Source organism: Brachyistius frenatus, unplaced genomic scaffold (genome assembly GCF_029030835.1).
Source record: "Brachyistius frenatus isolate BFR_SWC_R1_liver_20210118 unplaced genomic scaffold, ASM2903083v1 Contig_183, whole genome shotgun sequence".
In the NCBI taxonomy this organism is placed as follows: domain Eukaryota; kingdom Metazoa; phylum Chordata; class Actinopteri; family Embiotocidae; genus Brachyistius; species Brachyistius frenatus.
The window spans coordinates 103,055-130,592 of NW_027210782.1; the positions used below are offsets into that span (position 1 = coordinate 103,055).

Sequence of the window (27,538 nt, forward strand, 5' to 3'; positions counted from 1 at the left end):
GGGGAAAGTGTTGACAGGCGAGCAGCGAGCAGGTTATTATGCCTCTGTGTACTTTTGTATGTATGATATTGGGTTTGGTGACAGGAAGGCGCGTCCCACATGGCGTCTGACAGAGATGAGCAGAGTGTTTGGCTGACGGGGACTCTGTGGTGAGTCTTGCCTGAAGCGCCAGGTGCTAACAGGTGAACACAGAGATATTGTTGCTGCGTTGTTACGGTTTGGTAGAAATGGAGGGGGGACAAAGGGAACCGGACACCCTCTGTGGACCTGGAGCGAGCCAGGGGTTAGAGTGAGCTCAGTGACGGCGCTGACAGCAGGGGGGGGAACTCGGATGGCAGCCTGCACTCAGTGATGATAATGATGACGATGATGATGATGTTAGAGAATGACCCACTAACAGAGCCTGGGGATGTCAAATTATGATACTGCAGGCTCTTTATTGTCTGGCCATGATAGGAGATGTGGGCGGCCGTATGAGGGTGATGACAGCAGAGGATCAACGGGGACATCGCGGTAACTCACGGAAGCAAGAGAAACCTGACACACACACACACACACACACCACAAAAACACACACACTCGGAGGTACACGTCTTCCAATGCAGTGTCAGAGTCTTAAAATACAGAGAAGCTCAACTGCAGGATCTGTGTATAATGACAGAAGGCTTCCTGTGAATCACAGTGGGACACAGAGGACTGGTATGTCCTCGCAGTATTTGTAGCTATTTTGTGGTGAAGTGGATGACTGAAGGCTGTTACCACAAAATAAAATACAGTATTTTCTTCACTCTCATTCTGTTTCTTGCCTGTCAGTTCCCTGTGTCCCCGACAGTGAATTAAATCTCTTAAATGTGTCTGCCCCAGCATCAGTTTCCCACTGGGCCTCTCAGTGACGAGCAGAGCAAGGTCAGACGGCAGCACAGTGGGGGACGGTAGGGAACACAGTTTGGTGTGTAAGCTCTCTGGAAGATGAAAACGGTGCACTGATTTGTGTAAAACCACCGTTGCTGATTGACTATTTGCACACTGGGTTAAACATTTCCAACAATTTTCTTCAAAACCTCTCAAGTGATGGCAGCTGCTCTGCAACGTGTTGCGACATTTAAACTGTGACAAATCACACAACAGCACCTGGAGACGACTGGCCCACGCAGAAAAAGTCAGGCTTGTGTCTTAATTTGAAGACTTCTGTGTTCCTCTTGGAGATTAAATTTTTTTTTTTTTTAAATGGACTAATAAGTGAAGGTGTAAAAATATATTGCTTTAGAAATGTGACACTTTGTACCTCAGTCTGATAAGTTTGCTCTCTGCTGTTCAACTTTGATGAAAATATTGATTATATTAGACACTGCATTGATATTATATTGATGTATATCAAACCGTGAGTTGACTTCTAGTCCATCAAAAACAAAAGAGGAGTTCAACATTTTGGTAGTTGTGGTTTAGTTGTGGTAGATGTAGTTGAGCCTGTAGCTGGTTAACGTAACTTAGTTTATCTCTTAGACTGGATACAGCTGAAAACAGCTAACTGTCTCTGTCCAGAACCAACCAAATCTGCCTACCACAACGTATTGTTTTTATACTTCAGTTTTTGTGCAGTAAACAAGCAACATACAATGATTAAGTGAGCTTTGGAGATGCTGGTTGAGAATTTTGAAGCTAGCCAATCCCCAAGTCGTTGTGCCACTAAAATCTGCTGGCTTTAGCTTCATATTTACTGCGCAGAAACAAAACATATGAGTCAGCAAGACAGCAAATCATATCTTCCAAAATGTCAAACTATTCCTTTAATAGAGGCGAGCTAAAAGCACCTTCTCTTAATTGTTCCTCCTTTGTAAGTCTCTGTAAGAGTCTGGCTCATCAAATTATCCACTGGAGCAAAACTGTGCACAAGAAACACGATTTTATTTGACATTTAGCAGAACAATTGTGTGTTTTAGATCATATTAATGCTTAAATACTGCTGTCGATGTCTGTTCAGAGAAAATGCAAATGAGTTCAGGAAATCTTTCAATCTTTAGAACAATTTGTTTTAATCAATCTTTAACAGTATTTTCAGAGGAGACATTTTTTATATTTTCTCCCTTATATTACTGTAGCTTGTGACTCAGATTGACTTCAAAAGATGTTGAAAGCATGTTGATGATGTCAATAAATTATGGCATCATCATCTATCAGAGGCTTTGGATAATGTGGCCACAGAGGAGCCGAAACTGGAACAAATTGGGAGTTTCATGCCTTGCTCAGGGGCATTTTAGTGTTAGTTTGAGATGGTGGGAATTGCCCTTTGCATTCACTTCCTCTCAGCAGCCTATAATGTTCTGGTCACACCTTCCTCTCAAATTTTAGGAAACCGTTGTACTTCAGCTGTCTTGTACATACAGATTCGACATAAGAATATAGTTTAAAATATTTAGGGGCACTAACCTGTGAATTTGAGTGCGAGTCTGTGATCTCAGCCCGAACAAATATGCCGAGTTGATTCTTCTGTGATTACAATAGATTCCACGTCGTCTCATGAAGCTCTGAAAGGGATGGGAGGGCACAGTGGAGGCCCCTGAATAAACAACCATTAAATTCTCCCTACGCCTGTATGAGGGGAATCTTCAGGGGAGTTGGGGCTGTGCTTTAAACCAACCAAAACACAAAAGCCAGACGCAAACAGATTTAAATGTAGAGAAGGGGAAAAGTGTTACCTTTACTGCTTCATCTTTTAGTATGGATGCTCAGTAAAAGAAGCAGATTAGCGGACAGCGGGATAAAGGGAGGTAGACGTGTGGAGGGAGAGAAGAGGGGGATGAAGTGGATGAAGAAGATGAAAGCTTTGTTGTGCCGATGCTTAATGAGCTGGAAAACACAATTGAACTTCTCTGACTGTGGAAATTGCTGTGAGGGCATCGTAAATTAGCGCCAGTGTGGGAGCTAGCCCGCTGACAGAAAAGGGGCTTTGTGTGGTAAAAGGCTTCTTCACAGGCCTGTAGCTGCTGAGATCTTCACAGCGGTATCGTAGCTCGATCTGTCACACAACAAGGAGTTCGGCGGTTACTTCTAAACATGGATGAGGAGCTGTTTGGCAGCATTTTAGTTCGTCCATTCATCAGTTTTTCCTGCTGTACTGTCCCACCTGTTGGTCTGCTGCACTCTGTGCTGGTACCTGTAGATTATAAACAGCGAGGCTCGCCAAAGATAGGGCGAGGGAGAAAAGGAGATGGGTCTAATTCTTCCCTGATATTTGGTGAACTCCAAAAGGGTGACTCTTCATTCTGGCTTTGCAGGCTTGGCACATGCCTTCTGTTACTAAGTGGCTTCGTATTGAAAGGCTCCACGGCCGCTATTCTCTCTCCCACTGGGTGCCAGCCTCTCTGCCCTGGCAGCTGCTGGGCTTTAGAATAGACCCATAGTTTCCCCTCTGCAGGTGAGCTGCACAGCCAAAACAGGGCCCCTCAAAGGCCTTTTCAGAGCCTCAATAGGAAACTGACTTGGGGAAAGAGGAACGGGCACACAATGGCCGCCTTCTCTGGACACAGAGAAGATGGAGATGAGCTATTGGGGTGCTGCTTTAGTGTTGCTTATAGCCATATCGAGGAGAGGTGATGAGAGAAGAGAGGACAGGATGAGTCCCCCCTTTTTAAAGTTTCTGAAGGCGTGGTTCTTTCCCCTTCGATGTTTTCTAGCTCTGCCGCTGCTGTTCAGGGATGTCCTGTCATCCTGCGTCTCCGATGTAATTGCTGCTCTTTTGAAACCTGATGAAACAAAATAGTTTTTTTTTTCTTCCATGTCCTGGGGTGACGGAGGTGACACCCCTATCCCCACCTCCCCTCTCTACACCCCGCCTTCCCCTCCAGTCCTGTCCCAGACCACTGGGACTCCCTTTTGCCCCGGCAAAGCTCTTCCCATGCAGACAGGAAAGAATGCACTTCCCTCTGCTCCCTCTTACCTCCTATTCATAGTTTGCTTTTTAACTTTTATTAGCAACAGCTTTCACTGACATATGAAGAGTTGGCAGTCGAGAGATGGGCTGAGCGAGGGGGTGAGAGAGGAGGAGAGAGAGTTTAAGAGTGCGAGGATAGAGAGGAGCAATGAAGGAAAGGAAAAGCGGGATATCTTTTGTGCAACATGTCCACATGCCGTCAGAGTAGGACAAAAAACAAATACAATCTGGCAACCAGGATCTCTGAATCTCTGCCAACAAACGTTTTGCCAAAAATATTGTAAATTCTTCCATCAGTATAACATGGTTTCTTATGATTTGTTAGCTCATTTGACACATTAGTTGTCCATACCTCCCTCTAGGAAAACCATAGGAGGAACAAAATCAAACACTGCATCTTCAAAGCTGTTCTCTTGAGTTCACAGATGTCTAATTTTTGCCTGGAATGATCAAATGTTTGCCCAAAGTGAAACTGATGTTTTCACAGGCAGTACCAATCTACAGAACTGTTTCTGCTGCTGAGATACTGCACTAAACAGTTTTGCCCCCAACAAATGAGTTGTGATTTATAGCAGAGTCTACAGCTACAAAACAGGCAATAAACAACATTTAGAAATTCCCCTAACATTTGCTTAAAGCTATTTAAATGATCACAAAGTAACTATGAGTGCAGACATCTCAGGTGGACATAAAGTCTAAATGATTGATGACCAACTAAATAATTCTTTACACATGTGGAGCAAAATTATGTGACTGAAGCCACATGCTTTAGGACAGATTACATATGTTGCATCTAAGTTAATATGAACAAATAATTTATCTAAAGTTGCTTGAAATTAATTTTTTGAAAAAGTTCAATCTTAATACTTTTATATGTGTATTTCATTTAAAACTTGTATGATTTGTAAAACATAATCTCCTGTGACTTTATAGCATGAAGTAAATTTTCTACTGTGGGATTATGAAAAACTGTCCCATCAAACGTAATGATGGTGAGTGTTATTTTAATCATGCCAATAACACCCACTCCTACCCCAAAATTACAGAAATATATCTGCAGCACACTCTTTTGTTATTGTCTGCATTTCACATGAGATTTAAACACGCCGCCATCTGAGAGATTAGGAAGCCTTTAGCTGTCTAATATGATTATTTTGGGTAAGAAGATGCTATCAGTCCCTGTCTCATTTTTCCTCTCTTTTCTTTCTGTCTCCCTCCTTCTGTCTCCTCCTCTAATCAGTTCCACTCTGTTATTGCTGGCCCCGGGCTGTTTGCCTCTTTGCTCAACTGCTTTCAAGCATGAGCCCGAAGCCTGCTCAAATGTCTATTAGACGCCTTTAAATACCCAGTCAGGCCCACAGTCACTGTGTGGCTGACCTTACGCCGGTTGTTGCCGACATTATGGCATCAATGCTCACTGATCTGGCGTTCTTCACACCTTCTTCAGCCAGGAGTCGTTTTCCCCTCTGAAGTTAGTCGCCCACTCTTGAAAGGTTAAGTGGTGAATAGCGGCTCTCATGGCAGCACAGAGGACTGAGCAGACTGACAGAGACTGACTGTGAACGCGGCCATGGACGACGTTAGACGCTAGGAAACCCAGGACAGACAGTTCAGCATAAGTTCTGAGGACAGACATACTCATGAATGCACCGCACTTCATGTACTATTTACTCTGAGGTTTTGAGAAGAAAGAAGCATTTCCTCCAGTCAGGCCAGCTGGGAGTGATTTAGTGACATTAGTAAAATCCCATTCTGGCAAGGTTCTTTCCTCAGGGATAAGTTCATAGGGCTATGTAAACCAACAATGTAACACTAACCCTCTTCAGTGAGATTCATCTTGTGTTGGTTTATTTGGAAAGGACACAGTGGGCATCATTATTGTGTTTGTTTAATTCACTGTGACTTTTGAGATTAACCTTTCCTGGTGCAACATTCAATAACTCCTTTATGTCAATAGTTGCTGAAATACATACTGTACAGCACCTACATAGTCTTCAGTACAGTGCCTTCTACGCCGAGCAGTTTCTAAACTAAGGAGGTTTGATGTCCTGTGGTGATAAAAAGGTGTACAATGTATTATTGAACAGAATTTACAGTTTTGCTGATATGAAATGCAACTTTTAACAAAAAAAAAAAAAAAACTGCCAAAACATTCCTGTTGAGCACCTGTAAGCCAACATATCTGTAGCTATTACCATTGCTCTATGCGGCCTTATGTCTTGTTTAAGTTCTCACTTTCTGAATTTACCGACATCATCATAGTTATGATAAAGGGGAACGAGATCAAATATTACTCTCAGACCTCATGTTTTCAAACAAGTGGTGACACTAAGTTTAGACTTAGTCTGACTCACCAGATGTAGAGCGTAGGACTAAATCTGCCGTTAACCGACTATTTCAGTCGACATTCTCTTCTCCTTCTGCTATCTGTGACTTACCGTTTTCAAAATACTTGTTGCGGCAGGAAAAAAACAACAACATCCTAGCTGGCAAAAGAAACTACAAAAGAAAATGGCAAGTTTTGAAGAAGATTTGGATCACGCAATAAGGCTGTGGTGCTTTTCAGTCTTTCGCAGGGATTTAGATGTTTTAATGGCAGCTAGCTTTCCCACACGCAAATGTTCAACTAAAAGTTCCATCCTGACAATATTTTTCAAAGGCATGGCAGCTTAATCCTGATCTTAGAGCTGTGCAAAACGATTGTGATTGCTTTAAAAAAATACAAATAGGGCGGCACGGTGGTGCAGTGGTTAGCATTGTCGCCTCACAGCAAAAAGGTTCCGGGTTCGAATCCGGTCCTGGGCCTTTCTGTGCGGAGTTTGCATGTTCTCCCTGTGCTTGCGTGGGTTCTCTCCGGGTTCTCCGGCTTCCTCCCATCATCCAAAAACATGCACCTCAGGTCAGGTTACCTGGCGCCGCTAGTGGCAGCCTGTTGCAGCAGCTCCCCCTTGAGAGCCCCCCCTGCTGTAGTGAAGAAATTTCCCCTCGGGGATTAATAAAGTGAAATAAAATAAATAAACAAACAGGCCAGTGTGTTTATTACCTGATAACAGAATGATATATGTGCAGCCAGTCCATTCTGCTGAGCGAGATTATCATCAAACAAACAAAACCTAGCTGTCTCCCACTAAAACTGAAGCAGAAGAGTGTTATACTTCACTGACACATTGAATTATGTAAGAGCTTGTAAATCAACGCCTAAACACTTAATTAAAGAGTTACCAGAGCGATGAGCAAATTGAGCTCAATAGGGAACTTAAAACCACAACATACAGTAATGTACAGCAGCTACAGAAAGGTGTGGTTTTCTCTAAGCAGCGAAATACAAGGAACTCAAACCTATACTATTTTCAAAGTGTACCTATTCATCTTTCACAGCTTAGTTTAACTTCCACAGTCTTATCTTCATATTTAGAAATCACATTAAAGAGTATAAACAACAGAGAAGCATCTGCTGTTGCTTCCTGTTCCGCCCCCATTTCTATCCCTGAACTGTTTGACTACACAGTTTCTGCAGTTGTTTTTATCCGCATGATGTAAACATGTCCAATGACAATATTCTTATCAGTGACACATGTACCACTATATGTTAACCGGGTGGGATTTAGAGGAACTAAGGAAATAATAAAGTTCATTTAGTTTAGTTTGGTGAAGCACCGTTCGCCATGAAATCAGAAGAAATATACTGCTGTGCTTTAACCTAAATTACAGCACAGTGGCAGAAAGTGATCACTGATGGTAACCCCTCTCCCTTTCGTGCTGTGTCTCTCTTTACTCTGCTGCCGTCTGCTTTCTGCAGGTATGTAATTATGTTTTGTCAAAGTTTGGAGCCAGACTTTCCACAGGGTACAGCGTGGGAACAAAGCAGGGGCTGAGCAGGGCTGAGGTCAGGGAGCACAGTGGCTGCATGGTGGCGGCTACAAACAACAGAGAAAGACATTGAGGGACAGTCATCATTGTCAAATGAAAGTCTGCTATGGTGGAGTCAATTCGAAGGTCTGACTCACATCCTCTGACTGTGCCGAGGATAGTTAACGTGGCACTTGAGCAACTTTTTTTTTTTTTATCTCTGTCATGAATGGAGGTAGTTATGATATCTACAGTTGATGAGCAATGCATTACTCATAACAAGATTCCTCAAATCTGATTACAATTTGTCATTGAGACACACTGCAGAACAGAAAAACACACAAATAAATGGTCAAAATTATATAAAAGGGCAGATAAATATTGGAAAGATTGATAAAAGGAGACATTTTATAAGATGACTGATTGATTGAGACATATTTAAATTCTTGTTATATTATTAGCTGTAGTTATCTAACAGGGTATAATTATGTATTTATATAATAAATGTGTTTTTTCTGCCCACATTCACCTAACATTTACTCTTAGGACCCATCAAAACGTACCAAAAGAGAGATGGAAAACATGTTCAAATCCAAGATGCCTTTTTCAAAATGATGTGAAATGCTAATTTCTAGAAGGTTTTTTTTTTTCTTCATAATTTTAGGTGTCTTTATATATTGTGTTGTGCTACATGTCAGTTCCTTGCTGCCATAACTTGAAGATTGGTACATTAGGCAAAGTTTGGGACAGTGTTGGGGCGCTGGGACTTTTCTTTGTAGGGTAATACTCTGGATTTCAACTATGAACAGGGATTAAAAGTTGTGCTAGATACTCATATTTTAGGACAAATTGTTCACTCTATGGTGGTAAACAACATGTGCACATGAAAACAGCCCTGGACTCAGAGCTCCATTTAATTTTGGATAAGGGAATCATTTTAAATTATAAAAAGATAATTGTTGTTACCAAGGAATCTGTAATTATCCTTTGACTGTGTAACAAAGAAACCATTGGTATTTTGAAATATGAAGATGCGCACAACGGAAATCAATCAGATTCACTGATAACAGTCTTTATACAGTAAGCGTTCCATATATTCATAGGCTGAGTTTGTTATTTGTTTTAAAGGAATGTATGAACTGATCATATCTGTGCAAAATCCGGTCTGTATTGAGAAAAAAAAGTAAAAGCAAAGAGCACAAAAAGTTTCACCCTCTGACATAACTGCTCAGAGCGGGCACATGTTTCTTTAATAAGGATGAAAGCGCAGCGCTCTTGTAACCGGATCTTTCTGTAGCAGGCAGCTTTCCATCAAGGAACAGCAGGATCCTCTCTATAACCCGGGAGCATCAGGACATATGGGACTGTGACACGCAAACCCAGACACACAAACTCAGACAGATACTGAGAGCATTTCTGGATGCAGTGTGCTGTGAATATCAAGGTAAAGGGCAGGAGTGAAGACAGAGTACAGAACATCTGTAACAACTGTATACTGTTAACACCTGTATTCATTGTCTGTCGTCATAACAGTGTTGGCAGGATGCACTCCCCTCTGAGATCTTTTAGCTGACGGCCCTGTGATGAATTCTGAGGGGCTGGGGGTCAGAGGTGAAAGGTTAGGGGTACTCCAGCTGGCAGCTAGGGCTGCAGCGGACTCCAGTGAAGAGGCATTCAGTGACTGGAGCAGGAGGGGGGAAATGGGGAAACAGAGAAGGGGGGCTAAAATGGTCTCTCTGTGTGTTATTGTGTTTTGTGTTTGATGTCCTCAACCCTCGAGGCCTTTTTTTTTTGTTTTTTTGCCTGAGTCATCACTACTCTAAAATGTCAATAAAAGCTAAAAAAAAAAAAAAAAAAAAAAACACACACAAAAAAACCCCTAAAACTAGATAGGTTATATTGCACAGACCTCTTTATTTCTAAAAGTTAATCAACATTTTTAATGAATCACATGACTATTATGTAATACTATGTTTCTTCTCATCCCTTTATAGATTTGCCAGAAAAGGACAAACAGTGGTCAGTCTATGCTTCAGGGTTTTTATTTTTTTATTTTTTTTATTCTCTGGAAGGTTGAATGAGTTTTGTTCACTAAAGACAGACGTTATTGACATTTATTTAACTTGTCATGTGTAGTGATAAATGGATGCTATACCATACTTCACATTTGCCCTCCGCTCTGTCTAGCTTTATCTTGCCATTAAAAGGTACTATATGTAGGTTATTATTTTTTAGTTGAAAACATTTAAAAATGAACTAAAATTTGCAACAGAATGTGAAGAAGAGAGATATCTACTGAAGTTTAGCATGTTAACCTGCCAGCCCCGCCTGTCCAGTCTTGTAATACCACCCGGCACCTCAAGAGGCGATAGTGAGTCACTGCGGCGTTCAGTCTGCCCTCAGATGTAGTCTATTCTAACTTCTTGTTATGATGAATGGCGTAACTTTAACAATTGCTGAAATTCTTGACAAAAAAGAATCAGAACAAGAGTTGACATTGGCATTGCTTTCCCCTGCTGATAACAGCTCTCGGCAAGTAAAGGAATGAAGTTTGATGACTGGTGAGTAAACAGTTGTTAATACTAACATGTCAAGCTCAATTAGCTTCAAAACATCTTTTAGTGCAACTAATGACAACACAAGCCATCACCCACTAAAAAAACATTCTAAATTGAGTTGATATATATGTTTTTGGTTGTTTTCTTACTACTATTTTGCACAAAAAAAAAAAAAAACTGACACAAGCAAGCTATAATGTAAACTATAGGCTTAACTAATCACCATTTTTTTTTTTAGTCAATCCACCTCTGGGCCCATACAATCCAGCTTTACAATTCGTCATCATTTAAAAAAACAAAAAAAAACATCCACTAAGTAAAGGCAGGGCAAGTATCCACAAAATACAACCAAACTGCAAAAAAAAAAACCAAAAAACACCGAGAGCCGTACTGGACTACATAACTGCAGTGACTCACTAACACCTTCTACGAAGTGGTATTCCAAGGTGGGACATAAATCTTACATTTTTCCCCTTTAAGTTTGAATGTTGTGATTTCTGGGCCTAGAGGTTGAACATAATAGATCATTTAGTAGTTAAAGAGACAAATATTTAATTCAGAAGTTGAACATAAAAGAAAGTAAATATTTAAAAGGTCATTATTTGTCTTGTGTTTACAATTTGTTTACCACTGTCGTTGCAGATTTAAAGTTTTTGAAAGGCCGAAAGCAGTACATAAAGACAACTGCTGTGAGTCCATGTCAGTAGTCCAGTTTCTACAGTTCCCTGTTTTCTCCAATAGAGGGCAGATCTCTCAATTACAGGAACGAGCCGCATGTGCCAAGTGTTGGCATGATCTGTTTCATCTAACAGAGTTTTCCAAAACATTAGTTCTCCTCGAGTGGAAAATCTCTTTAATGAGAAGTGTACAAAACACAGTAAATAGCCATTAAACTTACATTAACAGCTCCCACATGTTTACTGAGTTTATGACGGGTGTGATTGAGGGAGGAGAAGGTCATATGGCATGTTTGTGTGTGAGTGTGTGTCAGAGAGAGAGAGAGAGACCACCTGAGCTTCCCCTCTCATTATTGTGTCTATAATATATTATTTCCATGGGTGACACACACTGTCAAAGCAGTGTAATGGCTCATGCAGCTAGGATCTTTCATTCAGATCAGCTATTCAGATTAGCTGCCCTGGATGAAAAAGGCCAACCATGCCCCTCTCTTAAACAAAGAGCTTCCCGTCATTCACATAACAGTTACATAACAGGCTGTTCTGTCTTTCTCCTGTGCGGTTCCTGGTCCATCTCCCCTCATCTGCCTCGGCTGTCGTCGGCACTATTGTTACTGGAAAACTCAAGCATTACCTGTGGAGCCAGATAGTCAGGTGGCTCCGGGTCTCAGACTGACTGACTCATCACTCCCCTCATTTTACCTACACCCCCCCACCCCCTTAAAATCCCACCTGTCCGCAAGCAGACATTTTATTAAGCAATGTTAAAGGCAGTGTCTGAATCCAGTGTGTTTGCATGCAACTGTTGAGCAGATGGCTCACTAATTCTTTCTGCGGCCGCTTCGTAAGTCTGACGGCCCCCCTACCAGACCATCGACATTTCGTGTTGGCCTTAGCTCTTCCACGGAGGTCCTTCCCCCCAGCCCTGTAATTCGTGCAAGTAAACTCCACCGTTGGATGTCTGATGTGTGCTTAATGGATGTTGGTGAAGCATCAATTAAGTTAATTGTAGATCATTGAGTTAATTTTAGTTATTTAGAAAACCCCAGCTTTCCTAAATGTTGTGAGTGCGGGGGATATGACGGAAAACTGTGTGTAAAGACAGAGGGGTGGTTATCCTCAAATACAGCCCTGCACTCCGGCACGACCTTTATGGGATTTACTGATAGTAATGACGGTGATGATGAGGTTTTGGTGCTGATGATTGTTTTAGTGTGGAGAGGAGTGGCTTTTTCTGTTTTTGTTTAATTTCAAACAGCAATACATTATGTGTTGAGGTTTGGTGTGGAGTCTGATGTCTCTGGCTGATTGTCACCTGTTAAATATTATGTTCTCTATTTGTTTGTCAGTTGAAACGTTTCGGTAAAGATGCCAATTAAAGTCAAGTAGAAACATGACATCTGCATTCCTGAGAGTCAAAGCAGTAATAAGCTGTTATTGGTTTCAGGGTAGAGCCAGGACACCGTATCCTGCTCTTCACCTATAATTTGAAGAACTTTCATTTGTTAGCAGTGCAATGACATATTAATCTACTGCATCTGACTACACATGGTGCCCGTGTGTAGGTATGTGGTGCTGCAAACTGCACACACATGCATTCATGCTCATAAAACTCATGCAACAAGTGTGTGATGTGAACATTAAGCAAAATGAAGCCAGGATCATTCATTGTAAAAATGGGAATTTTGTCAAATATTCATTTTGGTGGTTTCCCCCATAAATTGCTGCAAGCTGCAACATTTGGAGCATGTTCTCTATCCCAGAATTACGGGCAATAAATCAAGACTTGATGCTGCATTTAAACAGTTACAGACAGGCAATTTATTCTTGGCTCGCTTTGTGCGTTTTGTGAAATAACATTGTGTGCCTCTGTGTGTGTGTGTATGCGTCTCAGTTTATTGGCAGCAGTCATTACTTGCTGACAACTCCCACTCATTGTGGTCTTCATTGTTGCCCTTACATTTTTTTTAAAGGGCTTGTTATTCATGAGATGCATGCACGTTCATACGGTGCACCAGCACACACAACTAGCCAATAGCAGGATAAAGGCAGAAGAACGCAGTGTGACGGGGAAATAAATTTGCACCTCATGCACTTGGCAGAACAAATAAGGCTTCTGATTGCTTCGGTATCAGGGCACAATCTCAACACACCTCATATAAATTATCTTTGCATCACCCGCAGCCAGTTTGAAGCAAAAAAAGCTGAGGGTGGGTCAGAGACTCGGAGGAGAGATTCCGCCTTCTTTTCTGCTTATTTTGCTTCTGGTCTTGATAATGACCTTCCGTAAATATCTTCACCTCCAAAGTTGAGAAGAAAATAAGTATTGTTTGTAGTGTATGATCATGTTAAAGTGGTAAATCTTCATCTTGATATTGAAGTTTTATTTACAGTTGGTCTGTAAATTGTAAAGTTGTAGGTTTGTACATATGGCTCTGATAGACGGGCAGATAGGCAGCAGACGTGCTGGAGCCATCCTCTGAACAGAGCAGGAAGTGTGTGGTGTGTCCTACTGATTCTGTTCTGTTGTACACTACACTGAATCCTGTTGTCATGAGACATTATTAACTCACATGTTAACGTAACGGCTCCCCTATGAACACTGAAGGAGGTGTATTGAAGAATTCTCACGGCCGCAATGGCAAACAGCAGTTTGATGGAGGGGCTGCCAGATACACCGGGCTGAGATGAAAACACACTCCTGTGGGGTGCGTGTGTTATTCAAGATGAGTTGAATTAGTTTATGGCTGCGTATTTCAACTTACAGATGTTTAACATGATCTCAGTTCACATATCAGAAAAAGTGATTCATAACAGAATTGTAATTTAAACAAATTAGTCTGTGCATCAAACACAAAGCTGTTTTATTCTGAAACAGTTTTTAAAGTGTGATAGGATCTTGGCATGAACATAAATTAGAGCAGACACACACACACACACACACAGTTGACTCTGAGTGTGGTGCTGGCACTAAGATCACAGACCGATCATCTGCCTCCAATCTGTCCTCCTACAGCGGTTGTGCATGTGAAGGGTAATTAGTCGTTTTTAAATGATTGAAGCTGTACACAGTAGGACTCTGTCTGCGTCTGAGAAGGTTCCCATGAAAGTGAGCCAAGCATGGGCAACATATGCACTGTTGCTTTATGGTACTCTAACATGATACATATGCAAAACATGTAATTTGTTGGGCACCATCAGTTCCATTGAATAAATTATCAACCACCAGTTAGCGTATTAATACATAAATCCAAAACAATAACAGACTATTACCCCCTCTGAGGCCTCTAAGCAGGACTCACAGTTAGTTTGCGGGTCCTGCAAAAAACAGGAAGTCAAAAAGGTTATCATTATTACAACCTTGATTTAATCATGTGACGCCCAGATTATAATCTCATTTTTCATGGGAGATCTGAGTTGACATAAACGAGCGCTGCTTTGAGCAAAGTCTACATGTTACACCAGTAAGCTAACACGCTGACAGTATATGTTTATATGCTAATGTTTCACAGTTATAGAGTGTTTACCATCTTAGTTTCGCATGTTAGTATTTAGTTAGTCACATTTGCCGATTAGCATGGCAGTGAAACCGAAGTGCACCCGAGGCTCATGTCATAAACTGAAGTATTTGAAAAACTAAATTTGGTGCTTTATCAAAAGTCTTGGGATGACCAACATTATTACACTACAAAGAGAATCAGATTTCTATCCAGTAGTTCTCCAGCATTTTACTCAAAACCTCAAATTTACACCTCCAGGTAGCACTAGAAGAAATGTCTCCAACGTTATTAGGCTTCCTCATCTGGGTTACATAAATATCTGTAAAAAAAATGCCATGACAGTCCATCTAATAGCTGAGATATTTCTGTGTGGATTATGCGGTGGACAAATCCACACACAGACTGCCACTGCCATCTGGCCGTGTCAACAGCATGACCAGATGATAATATAACAAAATTAAGAAACTGCAGTGCGTCTTCGGAGTAGGTTTGGTGGGTTTCTGCATTTCAAACTAACAGATGTAAAGTACGCTGGTAGTTTACTAAGAAGCATTTAGTCGATGAACACGTGCCTGGTTTGCTGCTGTCTTTCAGCAACATGGGACCAGCCAGATGTTTCATTCGGCACAGAGGAAAAACCAAAATCATCACTACTGAAAATCAGAGTGACGAATAGAAAACTGCGTATAATTTATTGCTCACACGGTCTAGTACAGAAACACAGGCGGACTCAATGATCACTGCTCAAACACATGTACTCAATAGATAGTAAACTTAATTTAAACTGTACTGTCATTACTTTGAGCCGAGGTAATATCCCTTTAAAGAGATTGGATGAACTAATTATGCAAGATTAAGTTTGTCTCACTAGCTTAACCTCATATTTAAGGCTATCAAGCTTTATGACCTTTGAACTGCATGAGTGATTGCTGACATGATGATTAATCACAAAAACTAGTTATACTACTGTCAATTAAATCGTATCAGGATATGCAGTCGATTTTACTATCTTTGCATGCAAGAAATCAGACACAAGCATAACCTTTAAATCACAGTTAATGATTATAAAAATGGAATTATGGGTATTCTGCAGTTTTATTTTTTCAAAGGATGAGCCCCTTTTTTTTTTATCCACAGCACAGACTAGATAAGGAATGAAGTACTTACAGCTGACGTTCACGTGTCCAGAGGATACGAAGGTCAGGAGAATATTACAGGTTTACGGGCCAAACTTTGATCCTTCATTTCCACAGCAAGGTGTTCAAAACATTTAGCAGACAGCAGATAGAGACATCATGTTCAGGTAAGAAAATGTTCTGGCTGCTTTTAATGCTTAACCATGTAAAAGTGCGCAGTTTGTTTTAATGACTGAACATGGATCTGTGTGTAACATCTACGAATCATGGGAACCAGACGTCTAATCCATACTCTTTTCACTTGTAGGATTTCTTTAATCGTCTGTGTTTCCCTGATATTTGGCGTCACAGCAAAGTCCCTGGTATGTACAGAACCTATTGCTCCTGGCTGTCCACAATATTATACTGTAGCTTCTACACTTTCAAACGTATCATACAACCTTCCTGATGACTTTAAATTGAAAAATATGTTTGTATGGTAACTATTTGGACAGCAGATGTGTAAAGTTTTCCCTCTTTTTTTTTTCCAGAATAAACTTACAGATGAAGCCTTCCAGGAAGCTGTTGTGTGAGTTGTAGTTTCCTTCACTAAAATAGAGGTAAATATTCTTCCCTTGCACTGAGAAAATGCATACTGACATTGTGTGACATTATTTCAGGTCCATAGATGAAAAAGGAAAGATGTCATGGAAAGTGGAAGTGGAGCCTCCAGAGGAAATGGATGAGATTCAGTATAAGATCGACCCCAGCATGAAGATTTGGAAAAGTATGAAAAACCAGGACAAACAGCCCCTGCAGGTCAAGGAAGACTTGGATGAGCTGCACCATCCTTCAATGGCGGATCTCCTCCAAGTTCAAATCCAAAACCTGGACCCTGCTGCCGCCATCCAGGCAGAGCGCTTTCAGGGAGGTGCAGACCTGAAGTACAGTGAGGAGGCAGAGAAGGATAAAGATGACATCGACCACCCTGTTTTCAGTGAAGTGGCCTCAGAGGAACCTGAGCAGGACCGGGATGAAATCTACCACAAAGCAAGAGAGCAGCTGGATGTATATCTAGCCCCACTAGTGGCTGAATACAAAGTTGGTGCTGAGGTCCGTGGTGCACTCTATGAACCGGAGAAGGATGACAACGACCTGTATCACCATAACGACCAGCCTGTGATGGAGCCACGGAGACGTGAGTTGAAGGGTGACAGTGAGGTCAGAGTTCATCTTCAACCAGAGGAGGATATGGACGACCTGTACCACCAAGACTTCTTCATGCCCGTCCATTACCATGACGACACTGAAGCTGCCGCTCCTGTCGATTTGCCGTCTCAGATGAAGTACAGTGAGCCAGAGGTAGATCTGGATGATTTCTACCACCAATGATCCTTCAACAACTTGTCATTTTAAACCAGACACACCGCTGACACTCTGTAGCTGGAACAAGTACATTGAATTGTCATTTAATTTTTTTAGCAAACTACCTTAATAAGAATGAAGTCATCTTGATGATAAAGATACTTTAACACACTTATTAAAGACGTCATGTGTTTTATTTATTATAATAAACATACAGCACAAGTTATTTATAAAGATATAAAATCTTGCCTGCTCCACGTCACATCATATTAACTATTAATTATAGATTAAAAAAAAAGATGTTTTGAATTCACAGTTTCTGATGGAAACCAAACAAAATTGAAAATCAGTTTTATACAAAAATATTCACCTTTTGATCGGAAAGATTTACATTATAAGGACTGATATCACTGAACAAAATGTGTCCAACAGAAATTAAAAACAGAAATTATTAACTTAAACAACCATTAGGTCAAAATATGTGTTTCACTGCAGCTGCTCAGCAGGAATGACCCCCTTCTTCAGTATCAGGTTACCATACAGAGCCGTTTCCCTGAGTATAACAATAAACAGGAAAATATTTAAATTTAACGTGCATTTTTAAAAGACATGTTTGAAATAATTACTTTTTTTTTGTGCAGATTTTCAAAACACTCTGTTGTGCATATGACAATCTCAAATCATTAAAAAGGTTGATTAAAACTTAGACTGGTTCCAGGCCTCTGAATTGTTGTCCACATTTCACATTTCTTCTGAAATTCATGAGTGAAGAGAAACTAAATGGACATTTTATCTGGCTGCTGAAACTTCATACAGATCTACCCGTTTTTGTCATGGTAGGTATGCTGCTTTCTGAAAGGAACAACTAATAAATAAAATCTTAAAAAAGGTCCCTTTAGTAGAAAATGTCTACATTTTACCTTAACTACACCTTTTTGTAGTAATTTTGCCGACATAAAATGAAACATTCAGCTTTACTATTCGAATGAAGGCAGAGAAAATACGCACCCTGTTGCCACAACAGCGTAGGCCTTCTTAGCTCGTTCATAGAAAGCAAACCTTTCCACCTTCTCAAAAAGATCCTACATGAAAACAGAAATTAGTGCATAGAGAGAAATCATTTTTGTTTTACTCCCTGGACGTTTTATTCACTGGGTGGACAGGCTGTCTTACCGGAGACCCAGCCTGGCTCAGGAGCAGGGTGTAGGTCTCCCAAACAGGGACAGCTAAACATTTCTGTTTGTCAGTGTCTACCAGATCCATGACTGCAGCCTGGGGAAACACATGAGCACAGATGCAACAAATGAAATGACAGAAGAAATCACTCATTGATTTTGGTATAGATGTGTTGATCCTATATCCTACCGCAAAGGGGACGTAGGTGTCCAAGGGCAATAACTTCAAAATGGCCTCCAAAAGCTGTGGGATTCCTAAACCTACATAAAGACGGTACACAGTTTGAACTATGAAAACACACTCACCCAATATTTTTATTTTTTGTTTGTTTAGTGGTAATTACATACCATCAGCTCTTATTTCTTTTGGACCACAAGCACAAATGGATGACGCTGGGAAATTTGCATCAGCAAGCACTGAATTTAAAAAAAAAGAAAAACACTTATTGACTGAATAAACAATAATGAAGAACAACAGCCTTTTCCGCCTCTGTGTAGCCTGAGGTGAATGACCCTGTGAGATCTGCTGTCACTCTTTACATAGTGTTGACATCAACTTATTAGCTTCCTGTCCTGCACTGTACACAGGTTATAGGCTATTCCTGCTTAGCACCTATGTGTATATAGTCACAGATCATACCCAGCTCATCCCCATGCCCCATTTTGGCGAGGGCATGCAGGAGGTCAGGCGATAAAACAGAGGGGATTCCTTTCAGTACGACCATACTCGCGCAGCCACAGAGAACAGAGAACCAACCGGAGAGGAAGTAAAGCGAGAGAAGTAACTCCAACGAACTTCCGCCTTCGTTAAATAAGCAAAATCAAGCCGTAACGTGTTGTGTAAGTTCGTTGTCTACAGGTTGACAAAGCACGCGTTTACACGCGTAGGCGTACTCTAGGCAGAGCGTGTACTCTTGGTCGTAAAGATAAACTTTCCGACTGTACGTTTTCGTCTGCCGGACAGAGATTTTAGGGATGGATTGAACTATCTTGACTGTCTTTGGAGACGAAACGAAGCGCGTCACGTGATTAGGCAGCCGATATACGTGGTTGAGCAATAGTGAGAGAGGGGGGGGGGCCCACGAAGGTGTTACATGCCTTAATTTAGCTCATTAAATGAGGCTTATGATTATTTTTTTTTATTTTTATTTTTTCAAATACACTAAACAAAATGTGGTAGCCTATCTGAAGCTATATAGGGTGGCATTAGTTTGACAGAGAACCTCCTATCTGTGTTGTTTCTAACACCCTTGGGTGGGCATAATTCAAAGCAGACACCGGTGAATGTGTTATTCCGACATTATGCCAAGAATGTGAGATAATGAAAATATTTGTCAGATGAAAACCACTGACTCCACCCGGACTGTTTCATCTGTGCCAGAAAAAACTCTCTCAGCTGGATGGCAGAAAAATGCTGAGGAATCCTTTCCATGACCGCAGAGCCTGGCGCTGTTAGAAAAAAAAAGAAGAAAAAAAAGGCTGATCTGCATATAAAAAGGCTTTTATAAAACTCAAGTCACAGTTGCAGGCTTGTGGGCTTATACACTGACTTTACAGCTGCTGTTAATAATGAACAGGAGGAATATCTTTGTGCATGCTTTTAATCTGAAAATACATGTGATAATATTTCTGCATTCCAAGCCAACAATATATTTTGCTTTATTCCAGTTATATTCACCTATAGCTTTAAAACTTGGAATAACCTGTATGTAATGCCAGTTTTGCTTTTTACATTTAAATTTTTTTTAATTTTTTTTTTTATTTCCTGTTTTGCTATGAAGGAAATAGGCCCACATTGTATTACAAAAACAAACAAACCATGTGTTATCAGGAACTATAACTTACCATTAACTTAATTGTTCCTTATGGAAAAGGTTTATGTTGCTGCTCCCTTTTTCTATTTCGCCTTTTGACGTTCTCTGCTTTGTTTTACTAGAGTGAGTTTCTTATTTCATGTGAATATAACGTTGAATTAAACTGGCTGTAAAAGAGCAGGAAAAAGTCACCAACATGACTGAGTGTCACAGATGCGACGTTGTTCAGGAGTATGAGAGTTGTTTCAGAGGGGTGGGGGAGACGGGAGGCTGCTGTGCAGGAGAAAAGGCCCTGTCGCAGGAGCCAGGCCTGTCTGCCAGACTGAAAGCCCCTTCTCCCTCTCCGGACCCATGCTGCTCTCTCTTTCTTTCGCCTTCTTTAAATGAGTTTATCACGCTACGAGGGTCTGCGCTGCCAAAATGTAACGTTTTGCCCCCTTTGTCTGCGCGGAGAGCCTCAATTGAGTCTACATTTATTATTTTGACCTTTCGGTAGCCTCAAAGAGGAGTCTCTTTTCGGGCCCTCTCTGCGGACTTTTGTGCTTCCCCGCAGAGCGAGGAGACGAGTTTTTTTTTTTCTCTCTCCTCCTTTTATAAGTTTTTGTTCCAGGGGTCCGACAAGAAAGCAAGCTCCGGGGGAATATTGAATGAAAAAAAAAAATCAATTAGGCCATGGCCTTGTGAAGATATGGGGCGCCGCCGTGTGAAGATCAGAGAAAAAAAAGGTGCCTCCTGATGATTGGAGCGCAGAAAGAAAGCGCGCACTAACCAAATTTGTTCTGGTGTTTTCTTTGAAGTCAAAATTATGGTTTTATGTAGTCTGGAATATTTTCAACCGATAGGTGATGCGCATGAGTTGCCACGGATCAATCTGTAAGGTTAGAGGTTAGATCAGTCTTTTTCATATTTTCAATTAAATTGCATCCCCCTCCCTCTGATTTGCATAATTGATGCTGTAAAATGATATAATTTCCTCTAAATCAGCTTACAAGAATCTTATACTAACATTTTGTGTAAACGCCAGCAGCTATAAGAGTTATTTAGTGCTGCAGGCCAATGAGACTGCTATACCACATATTTTTAGTAAATAAATCAAGTCAGATTTCCTTTGATAGACTGATGACGTGTTCTCTGATTAACATACAAAACCCAATGCAGACAGGAAACGTTTATATGTGAGTTTTTACAGTATTTTAATGACCTCATAAGTGTCACTTTTCTTTCAGTTGCTCAAATTACGCGCTTGTCTGTGTCCGACTGTCTGTGCAACAAGGCCCACTGAGTTTCCTGACCACGTCCAGTTTCTGTACTTGTTTCTCAACGCGAGAGCGCCATCTGCTGGAGTGAAGTGCACACTGGTTGAAATCTGGATAACCTTCCCTGACTCAGCTCTGTAGCAGACGCTCTTTCTTAAATTTGGTATTTCTATAATGCGAATTATATGTGATTAATCTATGAGCGTCTTATGATTATGCAACAACGTCTTCCCTATGAAACCACGGTTTCCCTGAGGGCTCCATAATGACTGGTTTCTTGAGCAAGTACATGTGTATCCTCCAGGATTATTGGTTACCATGAATGTAGATTGTAATATGGAGTCATCATATTTCTAGAATTGCCCATGTCGTTATGATTAAACCTTACTACCATCTGCTGGAATTTAACATGTATTGCATTTAATACACCAAATGTCATATCTTGCAATGTAGGCAAAATGAAAGTAAATAATTAATGGATCCCAGTTATTCTGGTCTGCTCCAAAATGTGGCCCATGCTACACTCTTCCACCAGGTTTCATGAAAATCAAGCCAGTAGTTTTTCTGTCATCCTGCTAACAAACAAACAAACGTCATTGAAAAAATGACCTCCTCAGCAGATGTAATTAAGTACTGAGTCATTTGATATTATAAATGTGTAGTAAGGAACACCCCAATGTCTTTTAAAGCATGTTAATAAATCATCTTCCCATTTCTATTTACGCTTTACTTTCAGCACTGAAAAACACTCCAGATCTTTATTTGTAAAATGTACACAGGAAGGGTTGCATACAAAATGCAGACAAACCTTTGACAAATGAAAAGGCAGTTAGTACAAGTCATTGTGACTAATTTCTCTCATTTCACACCGGATATAACACGGTTATTAAATCATGTTCGCAGACAAGCCTCCTGCACCCAGACTGCATTTGATTTTAAGAGTTCCAGCAGGCAGAGCTTCACTGTGATAAGACACTCTTGTGCACGCACTCGTTGCCAAATCATAATAACCATAGCTGGTGTGCTCCACGACAGTCAGGATTTTTGCATCATTCAACGTATTGCAGATGAAGAAGTGACCAGCTGATATCAGGAACTTTGTGGTCTTGGCCGAGCTCTTTCCTAGTTGTCCTGGAAACTGGCCTTTCTCTTCTCCACAAAGGCACTCATGCCTTCTTTACGATCATCCTGTCGGGACAAACAGATGCACACATCATGAATGGACGGTTAAAATCAGAGTCAGCGCTTCTTATATTCTCTCATACGAACTCTTGTACTTACTGTTGCGAAGGTGGAGTGGAACAAACGCTTTTCCAAACGATTCCCCTCAGCCAAGGTCAGTTCAAAAGCTGCGATCACACACACACACACACACACACACACACACACACACACACACACACACACACACACACACACACACACACACACACACACACACACACACACACACACACAGCAACAAGTCAGACAAAAATGAAACATTAAATTCTGCAGGTTATAAGTTACTCCGCTTTTTAAAATGAGCAGAAACAAAAACTACACACCTGCGTTAACAGCCTCTTTAGCCATAGCCGAGACCAGTTTGGAGTTGGCAGCGATTTTCTCCCCACATTTAACAGCTTCAGACACCAACTGGTCCACAGGATAAATTTTACTCACCAAACCTAGGAAACACAAAACCCTACTGAGTCAAAGTACAGTAACGTTTAGGAGGTACACCGGCGCAGTCCAATTTAAGAAGCTCATATCCCATCTTTAGTCAGGTGCAGGTCTATTCTGTCAAAGGTTTTAGCATTGTTGTTACGTAGAGGAAGCATTCAGGTCCTTTACTTATGTAAAAGTACCAATACTACGTCCTAAAAATGCTCATTTCATGGAAAAGTTCTTCTTTTCAAAATCCTTCAAGTGCTTTAGTGATATCAGCAAAATATGAGGTTTTTTTTTTCTTTTTATGAGATAACTTAATATTTTTCGAACTCCAACGAATTGTTCAATGAAACCATCTGAAATATTTAGAGGGAAAATGTCTCTTCTGCCACCTCGTGGACAGGTCACATCAGACGTTTATCTCGTAATGTTTTGTATTGCAGAGAGCATAAAGCGAAATATTTCCCTCTGAACTTTGGTGAAGTATAAATGTAGTACAAACAGAAATACTCAAGAAAAGTCCTTCAAAGTGCAAAGTAAATGTTCTTTCCAACATTATTGTTACCCGATTGCTTGGCATCTTGTGCATTAATCTTGTCTCCCGTTAGCACCATTTCCATTGCTAGGGATTTGCCCACTGCACGAGTCAGCCTCTGAGTGCCACCCGCCCCTGCAAAGAGAGACACGTCAAGAGCAGCTGCAGGAATCTGGCGACTTCCCTGTAACGAAGTCTCAGCAGGAAGGAAAGTAGTCACGAAATAAGTCTTTCACCAGGAATGGTCCCCAGCAGGATCTCTGGTTGGCCGAACTGCGCCTTCTCTCCGGCGTAGATGATATCACACATCATTGCCAGCTCGCAGCCTCCACCCAGCTGAAACGGACGAATGCAGAGGGTGAAACACAGAAACAGGACAAGGACATGACTGAGATTTTCACTGGTACAGGGACTCACTATTTATTGTTTTACCACCCAACTACATTTTGTGCATTCTGAACTGATCAAATACTGGATTTATACTATAGCATTTGGACACCCACGTCTTTTTGGTCTGTTTTCATGTGCAATTAAGGAAAAGCTCAAAACTATACCAAATAACAATATTTTAGACTCCACTGGGCTTCCACGGTTGTCACAACAGTTTGGGGAAGGCCTTTTCTTGTTATAATACAATGATGCTCCAGTGCACAAAGTGAAGTTCATAAGAATTTATCCTCTCAGATTTATGAAGAAGAGCTCGGCTGTTCCGCAAGAAAGCCCTGACCTCAAACCCATCCAACATTTTTGATTTATTAAAATGCAAACCGCTACTGATGATCCACTACAAAGCCCTAACCGAGGAGAGAAAGCCATTTTAGCAGCACGATCCCATACAGACGAGACATTCAGCTATCACAGGTGGGTGAAATGATTGGTGGTTTCACATACTTTTGAAGAGTATAAGGGTTATTTCATTTTATATCCAAGAAAAGTGTAGGGTTTAGATTGTATTGTGTTTGAGTTAAGTCAAGGTAATGATAGTGTACCAGTGTGGCCAGAAGTAAACAGGAGGTGGTTATATCATATCTAGAGATAAACGATGATTTAAACTAAAAGCATAACTAGAGCCCCAGACTTAGTTCAAGAATGAAGTGAATGGTGGGAGGAAGATGGGAAGATTAAAAAAAAAGAAGAAAAAAGGAGGTAAATAGGTGGGAGAGAGAAAAGAAAGGTGAAGGGGGAACAATACGTGACATGTTAAAAGTTAATAAGGTAAAAATAACCTGACCCGTGCAATAAAAATATTACACTGGAAAAGTTATCTATTTTCATTACTTGTAGAGCTGCTCATTTGTTTAATTACTCTTATTTTAAGAATGGTTTCAGTTTTCTTTTCATTATTTGGATTTAATCACATTAATATTCATTTTCTTGCCATAGAATACTTTAGTGTCATTATATTGTAATGCTTGTGTATCGTTAAGTCCACCTACCGTCCCTCAATAAAAAATAATAAATATATAAATAAAATGAAATATGATACTCACAGCAAACCCATTGACAGCTGCGATCACAGGCTTCTTCACCGTGGACACTCTGTTCCAGTGAGCCAGGAAGTTTCCGCCGTAACACTCTTGGAAGGTTCGATTCTGCATCTCTTTAATATCCGCTCCGGCTGAAAAACAAAAACATTGTAAACAGCTTAATGCACGTTATCTTGTAGGGGGGTACACATTAAAACACAAGCACAGAAGAAAAAAACAAAAAAAACACACTCAATTCTCTCACCGGCAAAAGCTCGGTCACTGCCGGTGATGACAATAGCTCCCACGTCTCCGTCGGCTTCAAAGGTATCCAGCGCCTGTCCCACCTCCTTCATCAGCCCGTCACACAGAGCGTTGAGAGCCTTCGGCCGGTTCAGCTGAATGAAACCCACGTTGCTGTTCTCGCCACGTTTTTCCACCAAAATGTACTCATACTGACCACCTGCAGGAAGAAAGCACCGACACGGACGCTCAGGCGACACTTCTGTGCAAATATTTCTGCACCAAAAATAAACATGATAAATGTCAATACCAAAAAGAATGCAATTAATTAGATGTATTTACCATATCACATTTTTTTCTGTAGTTTCCAGCAGAAAATAACAGTTTCCTGATAATTTAAGTCTTTGCTGCAATTGACACTATGAGATGATGAGCCTTTGAGTTACATTTAATACCCAAGATTACCAAGACTGCTGTAATTTATAGATCCCCTCCAGGCATGTTTCAAAACCTAAAGAATATATTCCACTTTGAAACAATAATTTGTGTCCAATAGGTGTTTTTTTTCTCTCCAAGAAAAAAAAAAAAAAAAGATTTTCATCAAAAAAAAATCTTTAAAAAATGACACAAATTTCTACTCACAAATAAAAAAAATTCCACAATCTATAAATATATTTAATTTATAAAGTTTAAGGGTTCGACACAAGACGCCTCATTCTTCACTGCAAAGTCCATTTCCAGTGTTTCCAGTGTTTCCACATCACACTTGTGTAAGTTGAATTATACCAGGACGGACTTCTAAACTATTTGTGATGTCACATATCATGTTTGAAGATCGCCCCCTTAAAAATCCGACTGTAAAAACAGCCTTCTAGTTTTAAACTCTGCACCTTAATCGTTGTGCACAGTGAAGCTCAAACATTCAGGAACAAAAAGGAAAGTTTCAGTGACTTTTTATGCGGAAAGCCAAGTTCAATTGTTCTTTTTGTTCAAGACCTGCACTGTCGACTCCGAAACTGCTTTTGAGTGTAATTCTTCCACCAGGTAATGGGTCATCAAATTGGTCTGACTTAATCCAATTTATCTTGATAAAAACACGGCTTTCTCCAGGCGAGGTCAGTTATTCAAGAAAAGGTGAAAGCACCAACAGTAACAGCCTTGAAGCAGACCTTTAAACACAAAGACCTTTAACACACAAACACCTTTACAGCCAATGAGCAAGGAGTCTATCAGGATTTCAATGAATGAATGAATAAATAAAGGATTTCTTTAAAAAAAAATGATTGTGTCTGTGCCTACCCAGCACGAGCGTGCAAGACACCACAATTTAATAAACCATATCCCTCTGAATAAATATTTTAAAAAAAACAACCTGACGAATAACAACAACAACAAAAAAATCAAATTCAATCATAACACTTATTAGAGAGTCTCCTACAGAGAGGTCCAATTTCTGGAATAACAGCAGTACATTCCCTTCGCGTCATTTCTGGTCCTTCTCTTCAATTTAACTTTTAAGTTCTGTGGTATAAATTACACGAATAAAAATGTTGCAACAGACTAATTGAGCGGGTACAAACGTCGCACAGTGAATGACGCAGGTTTCTTGACATTGTGGCAGCAGTTCGTGCAGACTTCAACAACCGGAGCCCGGGCTGCTTTTTAAACACACACCTGAGCTGTAGAGGCGGCAGGCGGGCATGACGGCCGGCGCTGCTCTGGAGGGCCTCAGGAGCAAAGCGGCGCTTCTGCAGAGGAAAGCCATGACCGCAGACTGTCGTCAGTGAACTTCTCTGCTGGGTCGCCGGAAGCTTCTTCCGCCTCCTGCAGCTTCTACTTTGTTGGTGTTTATCGTGAGGTTGCATGCTCAAGGTTTACGCGTTACCGCCACCAGGTGTCTGCAGAGGGTAAAGCAGGCAGGGTGGAGTTACCCGCTTTTTAATTTTTTTAAATTTTTTATTAAGAATTAAATTAAATCTGCTTTATTCATGAGGTTGTGATACTATGACACTGTTATTTTTATTGTTTGCTCCAGGGCCTGAATGTTTTTGTTACAGACCTACCATTTTCATTTCGGCAACAACATTTATTGGAATTTGAATATTGGTTTAATGCAGGTCCTGGCAAAATGGACAAAATGTATACGATTATGTCAACAGCAGGCCTATTGTGTTACAATATCTGGTAAAGTGTAAAACACTATGTAATATTTTAAAAGGATAAGACACATAGGCTATTTAGTAGGCATAAACCTCAGAATCCCGATATGAGAATTTTTCACAAAGGATAACGTTTTTTTAAAGGGATCATATGCATATTTTACTATAACAGGATGCATGTTTTCACATGTTTGTAAGAAACCAAACATAGCCGATCATCAATGATTATCAATGATCACCAAGGT

The 27,538-nt window shown here is 40.6% G+C and overlaps 3 protein-coding genes across 3 annotated transcripts; 1 reads left to right on the plus strand and 2 right to left on the minus strand.

Annotated features, from left to right (window-relative positions):
- Positions 1–15,736: 15,736 nt before the first annotated feature.
- Positions 15,737–17,175, plus strand: LOC138632373 (uncharacterized). The gene is made up of 4 exons (XM_069717898.1): positions 15,737–15,818; positions 15,959–16,013; positions 16,182–16,219; positions 16,311–17,175. Exons 1-4 carry the CDS (start codon positions 15,811–15,813, stop codon positions 17,020–17,022), a joined length of 813 nt encoding a protein of 270 aa, XP_069573999.1. The 5' UTR covers positions 15,737–15,810; the 3' UTR covers positions 17,023–17,175.
- Positions 17,168–18,899, minus strand: fuom (fucose mutarotase). Its single transcript, XM_069717899.1, has 6 exons — positions 18,811–18,899; positions 18,519–18,587; positions 18,361–18,431; positions 18,169–18,267; positions 18,004–18,077; positions 17,168–17,548 (listed from the first exon to the last, which is right to left on the minus strand). Exons 1-6 carry the CDS (start codon positions 18,893–18,895, stop codon positions 17,482–17,484), a joined length of 465 nt encoding a protein of 154 aa, XP_069574000.1. The 5' UTR covers positions 18,896–18,899; the 3' UTR covers positions 17,168–17,481.
- Positions 18,900–21,984: 3,085 nt separating this feature from the next.
- Positions 21,985–26,946, minus strand: echs1 (enoyl CoA hydratase, short chain, 1, mitochondrial). Its single transcript, XM_069717897.1, has 8 exons — positions 26,809–26,946; positions 25,157–25,354; positions 24,916–25,043; positions 23,662–23,761; positions 23,456–23,560; positions 22,788–22,907; positions 22,522–22,589; positions 21,985–22,428 (listed from the first exon to the last, which is right to left on the minus strand). Exons 1-8 carry the CDS (start codon positions 26,897–26,899, stop codon positions 22,363–22,365), a joined length of 876 nt encoding a protein of 291 aa, XP_069573998.1. The 5' UTR covers positions 26,900–26,946; the 3' UTR covers positions 21,985–22,362.
- Positions 26,947–27,538: the final 592 nt, after the last annotated feature.

Excerpts from the sequence above, each read along its gene's own strand:
- LOC138632373 (XM_069717898.1), top strand. Across the intron at positions 16,014-16,181 it reads GCGTCACAGCAAAGTCCCTG|AATAAACTTACAGATGAAGC; the intron begins GTATGTACAGAA and ends TTTTTTTTCCAG. Across the intron at positions 16,220-16,310 it reads GCCTTCCAGGAAGCTGTTGT|GTCCATAGATGAAAAAGGAA; the intron begins GTGAGTTGTAGT and ends ACATTATTTCAG.
- fuom (XM_069717899.1), bottom strand. The coding sequence starts at position 18,895 with ATGGTCGTACTGAAAGGAATCCCCTCTGTTTTATCGCCTGACCTCCTG. Across the intron at positions 18,588-18,810 it reads GGGGCATGGGGATGAGCTGG|TGCTTGCTGATGCAAATTTC; the intron begins GTATGATCTGTG and ends TTTTAAATTCAG. Across the intron at positions 18,432-18,518 it reads AAAAGAAATAAGAGCTGATG|GTTTAGGAATCCCACAGCTT; the intron begins GTATGTAATTAC and ends GTCTTTATGTAG.
- echs1 (XM_069717897.1), bottom strand. The coding sequence starts at position 26,899 with ATGGCTTTCCTCTGCAGAAGCGCCGCTTTGCTCCTGAGGCCCTCCAGA. Across the intron at positions 22,590-22,787 it reads TAAAGAGGCTGTTAACGCAG|CTTTTGAACTGACCTTGGCT; the intron begins GTGTGTAGTTTT and ends GTGTGATCGCAG. Across the intron at positions 22,429-22,521 it reads TCCACTCCACCTTCGCAACA|GATGATCGTAAAGAAGGCAT; the intron begins GTAAGTACAAGA and ends TTGTCCCGACAG.